General features: G+C 43.1%; 1 protein-coding gene across 1 annotated transcript in view; it reads right to left on the minus strand.

The window, feature by feature from the left end:
• Nucleotides 1-12,500, minus strand: part of spock3 (SPARC (osteonectin), cwcv and kazal like domains proteoglycan 3) — a 31,175-nt gene that overhangs the window by 740 nt on the left and 17,935 nt on the right. Inside the window, exons 5-11 of the mRNA XM_080759803.1 lie at nucleotides 11,309-11,417; nucleotides 10,935-11,043; nucleotides 7,697-7,810; nucleotides 4,861-5,088; nucleotides 3,384-3,446; nucleotides 3,080-3,217; nucleotides 1-1,689 (exon numbers count right to left, since the gene is read on the minus strand). The exon at nucleotides 1-1,689 is cut by the window's left edge and continues 740 nt beyond it. Of these exons, the coding sequence (XP_080615929.1) occupies nucleotides 1,511-1,689; nucleotides 3,080-3,217; nucleotides 3,384-3,446; nucleotides 4,861-5,088; nucleotides 7,697-7,810; nucleotides 10,935-11,043; nucleotides 11,309-11,417 (940 nt within the window). The 3' untranslated portion in view covers nucleotides 1-1,510. The remainder of the gene's footprint in view (nucleotides 1,690-3,079; nucleotides 3,218-3,383; nucleotides 3,447-4,860; nucleotides 5,089-7,696; nucleotides 7,811-10,934; nucleotides 11,044-11,308; nucleotides 11,418-12,500) is intronic.

A 12,500-nucleotide genomic window follows, 5' to 3' on the forward strand; every position in this document is an offset into this window, starting at 1 on the left:
GCCTCCACAACGCTGTCATAAACAGAAACAAAATATAACACAAGCCATGACAATTACACACTGAGCTTACCGAAAACAAAAAGGGTTCTAGATTATTGTTCTTTTTTTACATAAACGCTGCTCTTATGAAGAGTAATGACAGGCTTAAGTCAGGTCCAGTATGCATGCTGTGTTTCTTGAATTATCAGTCCATCACCCGTAAAAGGCACACCTTAAATACTCCATACAAAATACTTATAGCTTGACCCCTCAGCAGGTCTGCAGTCAGTGTGCAACGTCTGTCCGTTTGAAATGTGTGGAACATAAACGCTGAGTTGTATTATTTATCTTACCTAATTATCAAATCAACTCATCTTTACACATTAAATCCACGTCATATTCTGAGCTACGATGAGTTCACAGAAGAACAATTACAAGAGGCCAGTGTGTGTACTACTGTGTACTTTCATTTATCATTTCACACGTCACACTAAAAGTATCGTGGCTATAGCCGTTTGTAGTTTCATCTTTACATGCGCAGCAAGGGAACATTAAGAGCTCTATAAATTCCATGATAATTTTGAGCTCCACAATAGTTTAACATTTAGGATCTACAGTGAAACTGTAACACTCAATGGAGGACATGCTAAATGACCAAATCGGTTTGATCTTTTGCATTTATGAAATGATGCAATTATAGAAAAATAGATTTTTTTTCCTTCAACGTCACAATATTTTTTTATATTAATTTGGCTTTTCCTGACGCAAAAGGGCCCTTTTGAGATGTTTTGTGTCTCAGTGAAAACTAGCTAGCCATGTCTTGTTATACTTAAAGTCACGCTTTGCTGCATGTTCGCCTTAAATTCTTCTAATGAAGCAACATCTAAAAATCTTATCTTGTTTTTCACACACACTGTTGGCAAATTGGGATCAAAAGAAACTCGAAGAGTGCAATATTCTCTTATCTACGCCATCGACAACATCCCACCTATACAGACAGGAACATTAGATAAGGAATAACAGGCGGGGGGATGGATGTAGACGAGAGAACAAAGAAAGATAAATCTCTTTAACAATATGCCTCAGGCGTTCAGGACACTCAGGCATGAGAACGCTGCTGCAACAACACTGACACACTATAGAAGACGTGGACTGTCCAATAGAGAGAGATTTCGTTGCACATGTGACCGTATCCAAAGCACCAGATTGGCTGTCAAGTCAACACTTAAATGAAGTCCATGTATTGGTCGGATCGATCGGTTGACACTATAGGCGAGTGAACGGGTGTCATTAACCAATCGCATCTTTAGAGTACAAAGAGCCATCGTTAACATTTATACCAGGGATGTTTTAGTTTTTTAACTTATGAACAAACGTACGGTACACAAAACGTAGTCCATAGGCTGTTAGTATGATTAAAGTATCTGCCTGGAGAGTCACCTATAGGAAGGAACGTGCAGTTTAACCAAACAAACAGTAGTCTTGCTTTCTTTCTTTCTTATTTTGTTTTTGTATTTTCTCTTTTTTCAAATTATGACAAATATTCGTCGTCGTCATCGCCTAGGTCTTCGTCGTCGTCGTCGTCCAGCCTGGCCTGGTCGTTCAGGACAAAAGAATCCTCGTCGTCCTCCTCCTCCATCTGGTCGTCATCGTCATCAGAGAACAGTGAGTCTCCGCTGCCCAGATCTCCGGACGATTCCAGGACCACACCTATGGTAAGAATGGTAGCATTTATCCCATTAAAGACCTGAGGACCAAATTCTACAAAAGAATGTCTTCTAAATCAGTGGTTCCCAAACCTTTTCATGTCAAGGACCCCCAAATTGTCACTAATTAGCCCACGGACCCCCATTTGAAAAGACATGCCAGGGAGCCCCATAAGAGAAGATTTTAACGGCTCTAGCAGTGATTGTCAACCTGTTTAATTTCAAGGACCCCCAGTTTGACATGCATTAGTCTACGGACCCCGATGTAATGGCATTTCTATCTCTGAGACCCCAATTTATATTGTAAAATCAATGTTAATTTAACTCTGAGAGTGTACAAATGGAACCAAATGGACCCTTCCAGAGTTACAGACCCATAAGGGTACATTTGCTTCCAATCTATCATTTAGCTGGGTACCCCCTAGAACTCCCTCAATGACCCTCTTTTGGAACCACCGTTCTAAAACATGTCAACCTATGTTTCTATATCAGTGGTTCTCAACCTATTTCATGTCAACGACCCCCAGAATTATCTGTATTTGGCCGCCGACCCCAATCTGAAAATATGTTGTTCCAGGGACCCCCCAGAAGCAAGTTATGAGTTAGAAACGTTTGCTGTGAAAGAATATTCAAAGATTTGCTCCACATTTTCCCACCTTTTCAAAAAATAGCAGATCTACAACCTCTATGGACTTGTTGATCTGCTATTTTTCAATAGCTAAAGTTTAAAGTGATGGTTAAAGTGGTTAAACACTAAAGCGACAAATATTAGTTAGGGAAAATTTTCAAAAGTTGTTGCAAATCTGCAAAGAAAACCAAAATGATTACCACTAGCTTTCTTCAAAGATGTGTTCATAAAGGCGTCTACTATCACATATAAATTTGTTCCACGCCAACTCCCTTGGGAAACTTTGTGGGAGGTACCCAGCAGGACATTTTTTAAATAGGCCAATATGAGCATGTGAGGTGTGTAAATATTTTTTTAACACATTTAACTGTGATAGTAAACACCTTTATGAACACTGTGAAGAAAGCTTGTGGTAAGCATTTCTTTTGCAGATTTCACACATGTTCACACATTTCACACGATGGTGCATTTATCCCAATAAAGACCTGAGTCTTCTAAATGATGACAGTTTTCTGAAAAACGTATGTTTCTACATCAGTGGTTCTCAAACTATTTCATGTCAAGGACCCCCAAAACGTATATGAAATAGGCCGCTGACCCCCATCTGAAAATATGTCGTTCCAGGGACCCCCCCGGCCCAGAAGATATGAGTTAAAACATTCGCTGTGAAAGAACATAATATTGAAAGATTTGACACACATTCATTCTCTCACAAAATAGCAGATCTACAAGCTCGTATAGCTGCTTTCAATGCGGCGTTGCTTACCGCAGTCTGCAGCGCCGTGGGTGCGTGAGCCGGCCACCTCGTTGCCATAGCGATCCACACACCAACACTGACCACTGCTGCTGTGGCACTGGTGGGACCGGTAGTATCCTTCCTCATCACAGGACGGCAAGTACTGGCCTACGCACGCACGCACACACACACACACACACACACACGCACACGCACACATTTTTAATCAAATCTCGTGTTTCTCGTGAATGGCCCAGGTGACCTTTATACCTTTCTACGAGAGATTCTCATGCGTGCGTGCGTGCGTGCGTGCGTGCGTGCGTGCGTGCCTCACCAAGCAATTTCTTCCCCGCCTGCTTCTTGTTGATGGTGAAGAGCTCTGTTTTACATGGAGAGTCTGAAAGTAAAGAGAACACATCATGAACCATACAGAACACATCATGAACCATACAGAACCGTTTGGACATCTCAATCTTTCATGTCCACCGATTGCTGCAGGCAAGGATTATATAATTAATCAAACCATAAAGACTCATAATATCCATCCATCCATCTTCAACCGCTTATCTGTAGTCGCGGGGCAACGGTCGAAGATGTGCTGCTCCCATGCTTGCGGTTATGGTTAGGTTATGAGGTATAGTTTGTCAGTCTAATGCCTGCCAGACCAATAATTGTGTCGGAACTAAAGCCTGTAACCCTACCATTGTCCGCAAACTTTGAAAGGCAGTCGAATGGGATCTGACATCTTGATCACATGACCCCAGAGATAATGCGGATCGATTTCTGTGAGTTTTTGGCAAAATCCGTATGAGATGTAAATGTAATCTGGCACAAACGGTGTCTATAAATTGTGCCATGAATGATCCAAGCAATCCAGGGAATGTTGATTGTACAACCTATGGTTCAAGAGTTATAGGCCAAAAGGTGAAGTGGGCTGTTGTAGCGCCACCATGAGGATATTTAAAATATGTGTGATGGAGGTTCAAAGTACAAGGTAAAAGGTGCATCTATATAGTTGCGTGGCGTGGCATTTTTAAAGACCAATACAGAATTGTAAGTAAAGTAACTGACAACTGTGCATGAAGTGCATCATTGCTTTCAAGGACTATCGGATATTCTGTGTGTGGACAGTTTCACGTCGATTAGACCAACAGTGCCAAAGCACGCACACACACTCACACACACACATGGACGGACGGTGGCCGGGGGTGGACAGACAGACAGGGGGTAGTCTCGGCCAGGCCTTCGGCAATAATAAAAAATTCTGGGGTCAATGTACATTTGCATAATACAGGACATTACATTTTGTCCTCTGCATAGCAGTTGGTTGGCGCTACGGGGGCAGTGCCCGGGGGAGCATAACTGTGTGTTCTGTCGCTCAGAGACACTTTGACACACACAGACCAAACTGGGGCCGGGGAGCCACGTCATGGACTGGGAAACAGAACAGAAGGTTGGGAGTGCAATTCTTGCTGACTTGCCCATAATGAATAGAGATTTTAAAAGAAAACTACATTTCTGACTTTGTTAAAATCTTATTGTATGTTATTGCAATGAATTGTATTGTATTATTTTATTATACTATATTGAGTTTTATACAATTGTAAAGTGCGTGCATGCATGCATGCGTGCGGGGAAGATGCGTGCGGGGAAGAGAGTGGCATTTCGACGCACCACCACTCCGACTACGTGGCTTCCGGGTGCGATTAGGGTTAGGAATGAGCAGCGTCGGAAAGCCAGTGCTTCGGAATGCCGGTGTGTAACCGCGTCCCTGTGTGTGTACGTACGTACGTGCGTGCGTGCGCGCTTACCCGTGTGCCTCTGGAAACACGTGCACCACTCGGAGCTGGTGATGACCTCGTCGGTGTGCGTGTCGCAGGACTTGAAGAAGGCGTCGGAGCACGGCTCGTTCCGGTCCAGGTACAGGCTCTTGACCTCCGACTGGTCCAGCTGGAGGTCAAAGTTAGTGTCCAGCCGGGAGAACATCCAGCCCAGCCCAGGGTCCTTGCAGACGGGCGACACTCCCACGACGTCCAACTCTGAAAGGTTCAACGAGACACCAAGTGTTTGTTTTTGTCAGCAAAGTTTGGATTTTTAGTTTTAATCATGGTCTCTTTCAATAGTTTGCATTTAGTTTTAGTCACATTTTAGTCACCTGGAATGTTTTAGTCTAGTTTTAGTCGACTAAATCTACAGTTGTTTTTGTCGACTGAAATGTATTTTGCAGGGCGTTGATGCCATTCGTAATGACTGTTTTTACACTTGCTGAAAATAGCTGATCTACAAGCACACAACGCGTCGCGCTGTGACAAGTTGTGAGCTTGTAGATCTGCTATTTTCAGCATTCAAAAAAGTGTAAAATGACCTATACTGGATCTCTTGTCCACTAGTCCCATCCTAAAATTTTAGTCTAGTTTGTTGACGAAATTGTCAATATATTTAGTCTTAGTTTTTGTCATCATAGCTTATAGTTTTAATTTAGTTTCCATTTAGTTTTCGTTATTAAAAAGAAGTTAGTCGACGACCATTTTTCGTCGTAGTTTTAGGCCTTTTTAGGTAAACGGATAAACGTAGGTTTTTATATGCGTTTTGGGGGGGTCGCCCACACGCAAACGCGTTTTTGGTCCATATAACGCATCTTTTGGAAAACTCCTGCCACAGTGTATTTTTTTTAAACTCCGCCTGTGTGTTCCCGTGTGGACAATGTAAACAGAGTTTTGCATGGGTCTTGCCATTGGTCATATGGACAGAGAGATTTAAAAAAAACTTGTCGTATGGACAGAGAGATTTAAAAAAACGAAAACGAAAACGCTACGTTTATGTAGGTGTGGATGAAGCCTTAGTCGACGAAATCAACACTGACAAACACATCAGGGAGGTTAGATCTCTGTTTCCCCAAACAGTGGGTCGGGACTCGGTTTGTGGGTCACGAACACATTTTTATGTGTCCCCTTATTTTTTTGCTTCCTACATTTCGCTTTTTAACAAACTTGTAAACTAGTCATTGCAAGAGGAAAGGAAAAGGGGATTGCACACGCAGATTAGACACACCAAGGGACCGACATGTGGAAACAACGGTCGGACGTGCGCTGCTCCCGTGCTTGCGGTTAGGTTTCTCATGGTTTAAGGACTTCAGTGTTTTGTACCATACTATTGTATGTAATAAGTACAGAACAAAGAATGTTTGCTTTCGCCATCTTTGTTGAAGAAGAGTCTGGGCAATTAAGATTTTAGTCTTACTAGAAACACTAAACGTTTCTGAAATTATTAATGTCTAAACTAAAGCCTGTACCCAGAAAAAGAACCCGCTCAATGTCTTCACTTACAGGAACTATGCAGTGCAGCAGTTTTGGTGGCAAAGACCTTCATCACGTATCTGAGTCACCTAGTAGACAGTCATGTACAGTATCTTTTGCATTCAATAGTTGCTTTAAGTGGAGACAGATTCTATGTTGTCTTCTTCTGCTCTGGCAGTCTATACTCCTACACACAACACAGTCTATACTCCTACACACAACACAGTCTATACTCCTACACACAACACAGTCTATACTCCTACACACAACACAGTCTATACTCCTACACACAACACAGTCTATACTCCTACACACAACACAGTCTATACTCCTACACACAACACAGTCTATACTCCTACACACAACACAGTCTATACTCCTACACACAACACAGTCTATACTCCTACACACAACACAGTCTATACTCCTACACACAACACAGTCTATACTCCTACACACAACACAGTCTATACTCCTACACACAACACAGTCTATACTCCTACACACAACACAGTCTATACTCCTACACACAACACAGTCTATACTCCTACACACAACACAGTCTATACTCCTACACACAACACAGTCTATACTCCTACACACAACACAGTCTATACTCCTACACACAACACAGTCTATACTCCTACACACAACACAGTCTATACTCCTACACACAACACAGTCTATACTCCTACACACACAACACAGTCTATACTCCTACACACAACCTGTCCTCTCAAGTAGGTGTGCAAAACAACGACTTCATACCAAACTAGTCGTGACGAGCAACTGTTTCTCCCCTAAAATGTTATCCCAAACTGTTTTGGTTGGACTGTATAGATTTAAAATGTTATCCCAAACTGTTTTGGTTGGACTGTATAGATTTCCAGAGAGCAGGTTGGCATTAGCTTTAACTTTAGCATTGGATGGCAGGCGACCTTGAACTACCTTGAGGGAATCCTATCTGCAGTGGAAAAAGAGAAAAGGCAAGTCGAGTCGAGCTGAGCTGCTGCCATGTGTCGGGAAAAACAACCTTAACCTGGTGAATGCTGACAATACTCTGGCTGGTGAAAAACCTTTCTTTTTTTAAGTGATGCAACCTCTTCATTAAGGAGCTTTGTGTGTCTCAGCTCAGAGCGAACGTTTTTAACTCAAATCTTTGCTTCTGGAGGGTACTTCTGGAACAACATATTTTCAGATGTTTTTGGGGGTCCTTGACATGAAAATGTTTGAGAACCACTGACATAGGGTTTTTCAGGAAACTGTAGAATTTGTAGAATTGTCCAGCCAAGTTTTCTGGAGCAACAATAATTGTCAACAGGTGGGATGATTGTAATATCAGTTGACTTACTGGTCTTGTCAGGTTTCTGGATCTTGCTGCTCTTGTGGTTGCCGTTCTCGTGCAGAACCCTGAACCAGTCTCTCAGTGTGCTCACCACCTCTTTCAGGTCCGACTCCGTGCACACTGCAGTACACACACACACACACACACACACACACACACACACACACACACACACACACACACACACACACACACACACCCACATGGTTTGCATTGTTTATTATTGTTTTCAAATGTTCTAGCATAGTATAAAAGCAAAGCAACTTCGCAATGAATCGTATATTTGAATCACAACAATCGTTGAATCACAATATATTTAAGAATCGCAATATGAATGGAATCGGCACCCTACTGTAGGTATAGATATGAATGGAATCGTCACCCTACTGTAGGTATAGATATGAATGGAATCGTCACCCTACTGTAGGTATCTATATGAATGGAATCGTCACCCTACTGTAGGTATCTATATGAATGGAATCGTCACCCTACTGTAGGTATAGATATGAATGGAATCGACACCCTACTGTAGGTATAGATATGAATGGAATCGTCACCCTACTGTAGGTATCTATATGAATGGAATCGTCACCCTACTGTAGGTATCTATATGAATGGAATCGTCACCCTACTGTAGGTATAGATATGAATGGAATCGTCACCCTACTGTAGGTATAGATATGAATGGAATCGTCACCCTACTGTAGGTATAGATATGAATGGAATCGTCACCCTACTGTAGGTATCTATATGAATGGAATCGTCACCCTACTGTAGGTATAGATATGAATGGAATCGTCACCCTACTGTAGGTATCTATATGAATGGAATCGTCACCCTACTGTAGGTATAGATATGAATGGAATCGTCACCCTACTGTAGTGTAGGTATCTATATGAATGGAATCGTCACCTGACTGTAGGTATCAATATGAATGGAATCGTCACCCTACTGTAGGTATCTATATGAATGGAATCGTCACCCTACTGTAGGTATCGATATGAATGGAATCGTCACCCTACTGTAGGTATCGATATGAATGGAATCGTCACCCTACTGTAGGTATAGATATGAATGGAATCGTCACCCTACTGTAGGTATAGATATGAATGGAATCGTCACCCTACTGTAGGTATAGATATGAATGGAATCGTCACCCTACTGTAGGTATAGATATGAATGGAATCGTCACCCTACTGTAGGTATCTATATGAATGGAATCGTCACCCTACTGTAGGTATAGATATGAATGGAATCGTCACCCTACTGTAGGTATCTATATGAATGGAATCGTCACCCTACTGTAGGTATCGATATGAATGGAATCGTCACCCTACTGTAGGTATAGATATGAATGGAATCGTCACCCTACTGTAGGTATAGATATGAATGGAATCGTCACCCTACTGTAGGTATAGATATGAATGGAATCGTCACCCTACTGTAGGTATCTATATGAATGGAATCGTCACCCTACTGTAGGTATAGATATGAATGGAATCGTCACCCTACTGTAGGTATCTATATGAATGGAATCGACACCCTACTGTAGGTATAGATATGAATGGAATCGTCACCCTACTGTAGGTATAGATATGAATGGAATCGTCACCCTACTGTAGGTATCTATATGAATGGAATCGTCACCCTACTGTAGGTATCTATATGAATGGAATCGTCACCCTACTGTAGGTATCTATATGAATGGAATCGTCACCCTACTGTAGGTATAGATATGAATGGAATCGTCACCCTACTGTAGGTATCTATATGAATGGAATCGTCACCCTACTGTAGGTATAGATATGAATGGAATCGTCACCCTACTGTAGGTATCGATATGAATGGAATCGTCACCTGACTGTAGGTATAGATATGAATGGAATCGTCACCTGACTGTAGGTATAGATATGAATGGAATCGACACCCTACTGTAGGTATCTATATGAATGGAATCGTCACCCTACTGTAGGTATCAATATGAATGGAATCGTCACCCTACTGTAGGTATAGATATGAATGGAATCGTCACCCTACTGTAGGTATAGATATGAATGGAATCGTCACCCTACTGTAGGTATAGATATGAATGGAATCGTCACCCTACTGTAGGTATAGATATGAATGGAATCGTCACCCTACTGTAGGTATAGATATGAATGGAATCGTCACCCTACTGTAGGTATCTATATGAATGGAATCGTCACCCTACTGTAGGTATAGATATGAATGGAATCGTCACCCTACTGTAGTGTAGGTATCGATATGAATGGAATCGTCACCCTACTGTAGGTATAGATATGAATGGAATCGTCACCCTACTGTAGGTATCGATATGAATGGAATCGTCACCTGACTGTAGGTATCAATATGAATGGAATCGTCACCTGACTGTAGGTATCAATATGAATGGAATCGTCACCTGACTGTAGGTATCAATATGAATGGAATCGTCACCTGACTGTAGGTATAGATTGGCTAGTTGAACTATTCAAAAATGTTTTTCAAAATAGTAAAAAAAAAGGCAAAGAAGTTTAGGGATAAGGGTTTTAGCGGTGACGAAAATGGAGCCCTATCTCTGCTATTTCTGCAGCGTGAGGTGGCATGATGTCACAGGGACTTACCCCCCCCAGCCCCACCCCCTTGGTGCTGAGTTCCATGATGTCACAGGGACTTACCCCCCCCCCTCCCCAGCCCCACCCCCTTGGTGCTGAGTTCCATGATGTCACAGGGACTTACCCCCCCAGCCCCACCCCCTTGGTGCTGAGTTCCATGATGTCACAGGGACTTACCCCCCCCCCCAGCCCCACCCCCTTGGTGCTGAGTTCCATGATGTCACAGGGACTTACAACCCCCCCAGCCCCACCCCCTTGGTGCTGAGTTCCATGATGTCACAGGGACTTACCCCCCCCCCCCCCAGCCCCACCCCCTTGGTGCTGAGTTCCAGGCACTGGATCCTGTTTTTATAGTCTTCCTTTGGTATGAATGACCCGGCCGGGGAATTGAAGCCCGACCTCGCAATCTACAGGGTGGACCCCCTCTAAACCACAAAGGCCACTGAGCTGGCCTTGAAGTATGAGAACCGCTTAATGACTCTCGGATCAAGCATCGCGGATTACTCTGTGTGTGTGTGTGTGTGTGTGTGTGTGTGTGTGTGTGTGTGTGTGTGTGTGTGTGTGTGTGTGTGTGTGTGTGTGTGTGTGTGTGTGTGTGTGTGTGTGTGTGTGTGTGTGTGCGTGTATACCCTTCTTCTCTGGGCTGCCGTGTTCTTGCTGAGCGGGGCAGGGACACATGCCAGAGCACTTCACGGCGATCTTCTTTCCACTAATGCACGCCTGGTAGTCCAACTTACACTGAGACACAGAGAGACAGAGAGAGAGAGAGAGAGAGACAGAGAGACAGAGACAGAGAGAGAGGGGGAGAGGGAGATAGAGGGAGTGAGAGAGAGACAAAGAGAGACAGTGAGGGGACAGAGAGAGATAGAGAGAGATACACAGAGAGAGGGACAGAGGTTGACGAACAACAGATTGATAAGGCAGGAGGCAGCTGTCTCATAATGAGTAATGGAAATTGGATCTGTAACTGTGTGTTTGTGCGTGTGTGCGTGCGTGCGCGTACCTTGGTAGAGTAACTGTGTCCGTCGGTCCCACACACAGGGGAGGGATGAACCACTGGGCAGGGTTTGCACTTTGAACCTGGACTCTGGTAGAGACCTGCATCCTTAAAACTGGACAGGAGACACACACACACACACACACACACACTGCTGTAAGAAGTGTGTGTCGAATCGCCAAGTTCAGAAACTATTTTCTTTCTCTCTTCTCTCTCGATTAGGGAAGTTGTATTTATACAACGCAGTTCAGTTTCGGAGGAAGAGACCTCCTTCAGCTTGACCTTAACCACTCCTCCCTCATTATCAACCACTCCTCCCTCCTTATCAAACTCACCTGCCTTTCATTATCACCCGGCCAATCCCCGGTGCAATCACCACAGTATAAATACACCTGCGATCTCTCAACCAAGTTGTTTGGTCTACTCCACGACAGACCAAACATAGGTTGTGACTGAGTACTGCACTTGTAGATCGGCTATTTTCACTATTCTTCAAAAAAAAAATCATGCAGAAAGACTGACTGACGTTATCTGGCTGCATTGAAGTGTTTGATTGAACTGAATTGTTTTAAAATGTTCTAGTATGATAAAAGCAAAGTAACTTGCACAGTGACTCATTTAGATTTTAGTTTTAGTCATAGTCTCTTGAATTGTTTTAAAGGTGATATAGGCAGGTTTTCAGCCAAAAATCTAAATATTTATCTATCTATATTTGTGGCCTTATTCCCTCTATCTTCCCCTATATTTTGATGCTGAGCTGCTGCCCTGTAGACATACACTCTCCCTTTGTCTCCCTCTATGTGTTTGTATCTGTTTATATCCACTGTTGTTTATGTGTCGGGACGTCAGGAAGTGTGTTGGGAGGAGGGTCTGTGTGGGGGGTGACGCGGAGTCTTAGCCAATCACAGCGCGAGGGTGTGACTGTGTGTTCGACCCAGCAGTATTATAATGAAAACGCAATGCGATTTCATTGCAAGTATAATATTATCCCCATATCTTAGTTTCACCATTGTTCGTGTGAAATAGTATGTTTATGATGTAATATGTAAGCCTGTTGAAATTATGAGAATCGCTATGTATAGCGCATGGTTGGGTGGTCCGGCCGGCTTGAAGCTTGCATTCAACCCGTGCTCGCCAACGGTGACAAGCCGTCGCTGATCATCATAGCAATTTTTCTTCATTGCAATGAATAACCGTG

The sequence above is a fragment of the Protomyctophum bolini genome (assembly GCF_963924005.1).
Source record: "Protomyctophum bolini genome assembly, chromosome: 3".
NCBI lineage: Eukaryota > Metazoa > Chordata > Actinopteri > Myctophiformes > Myctophidae > Protomyctophum > Protomyctophum bolini.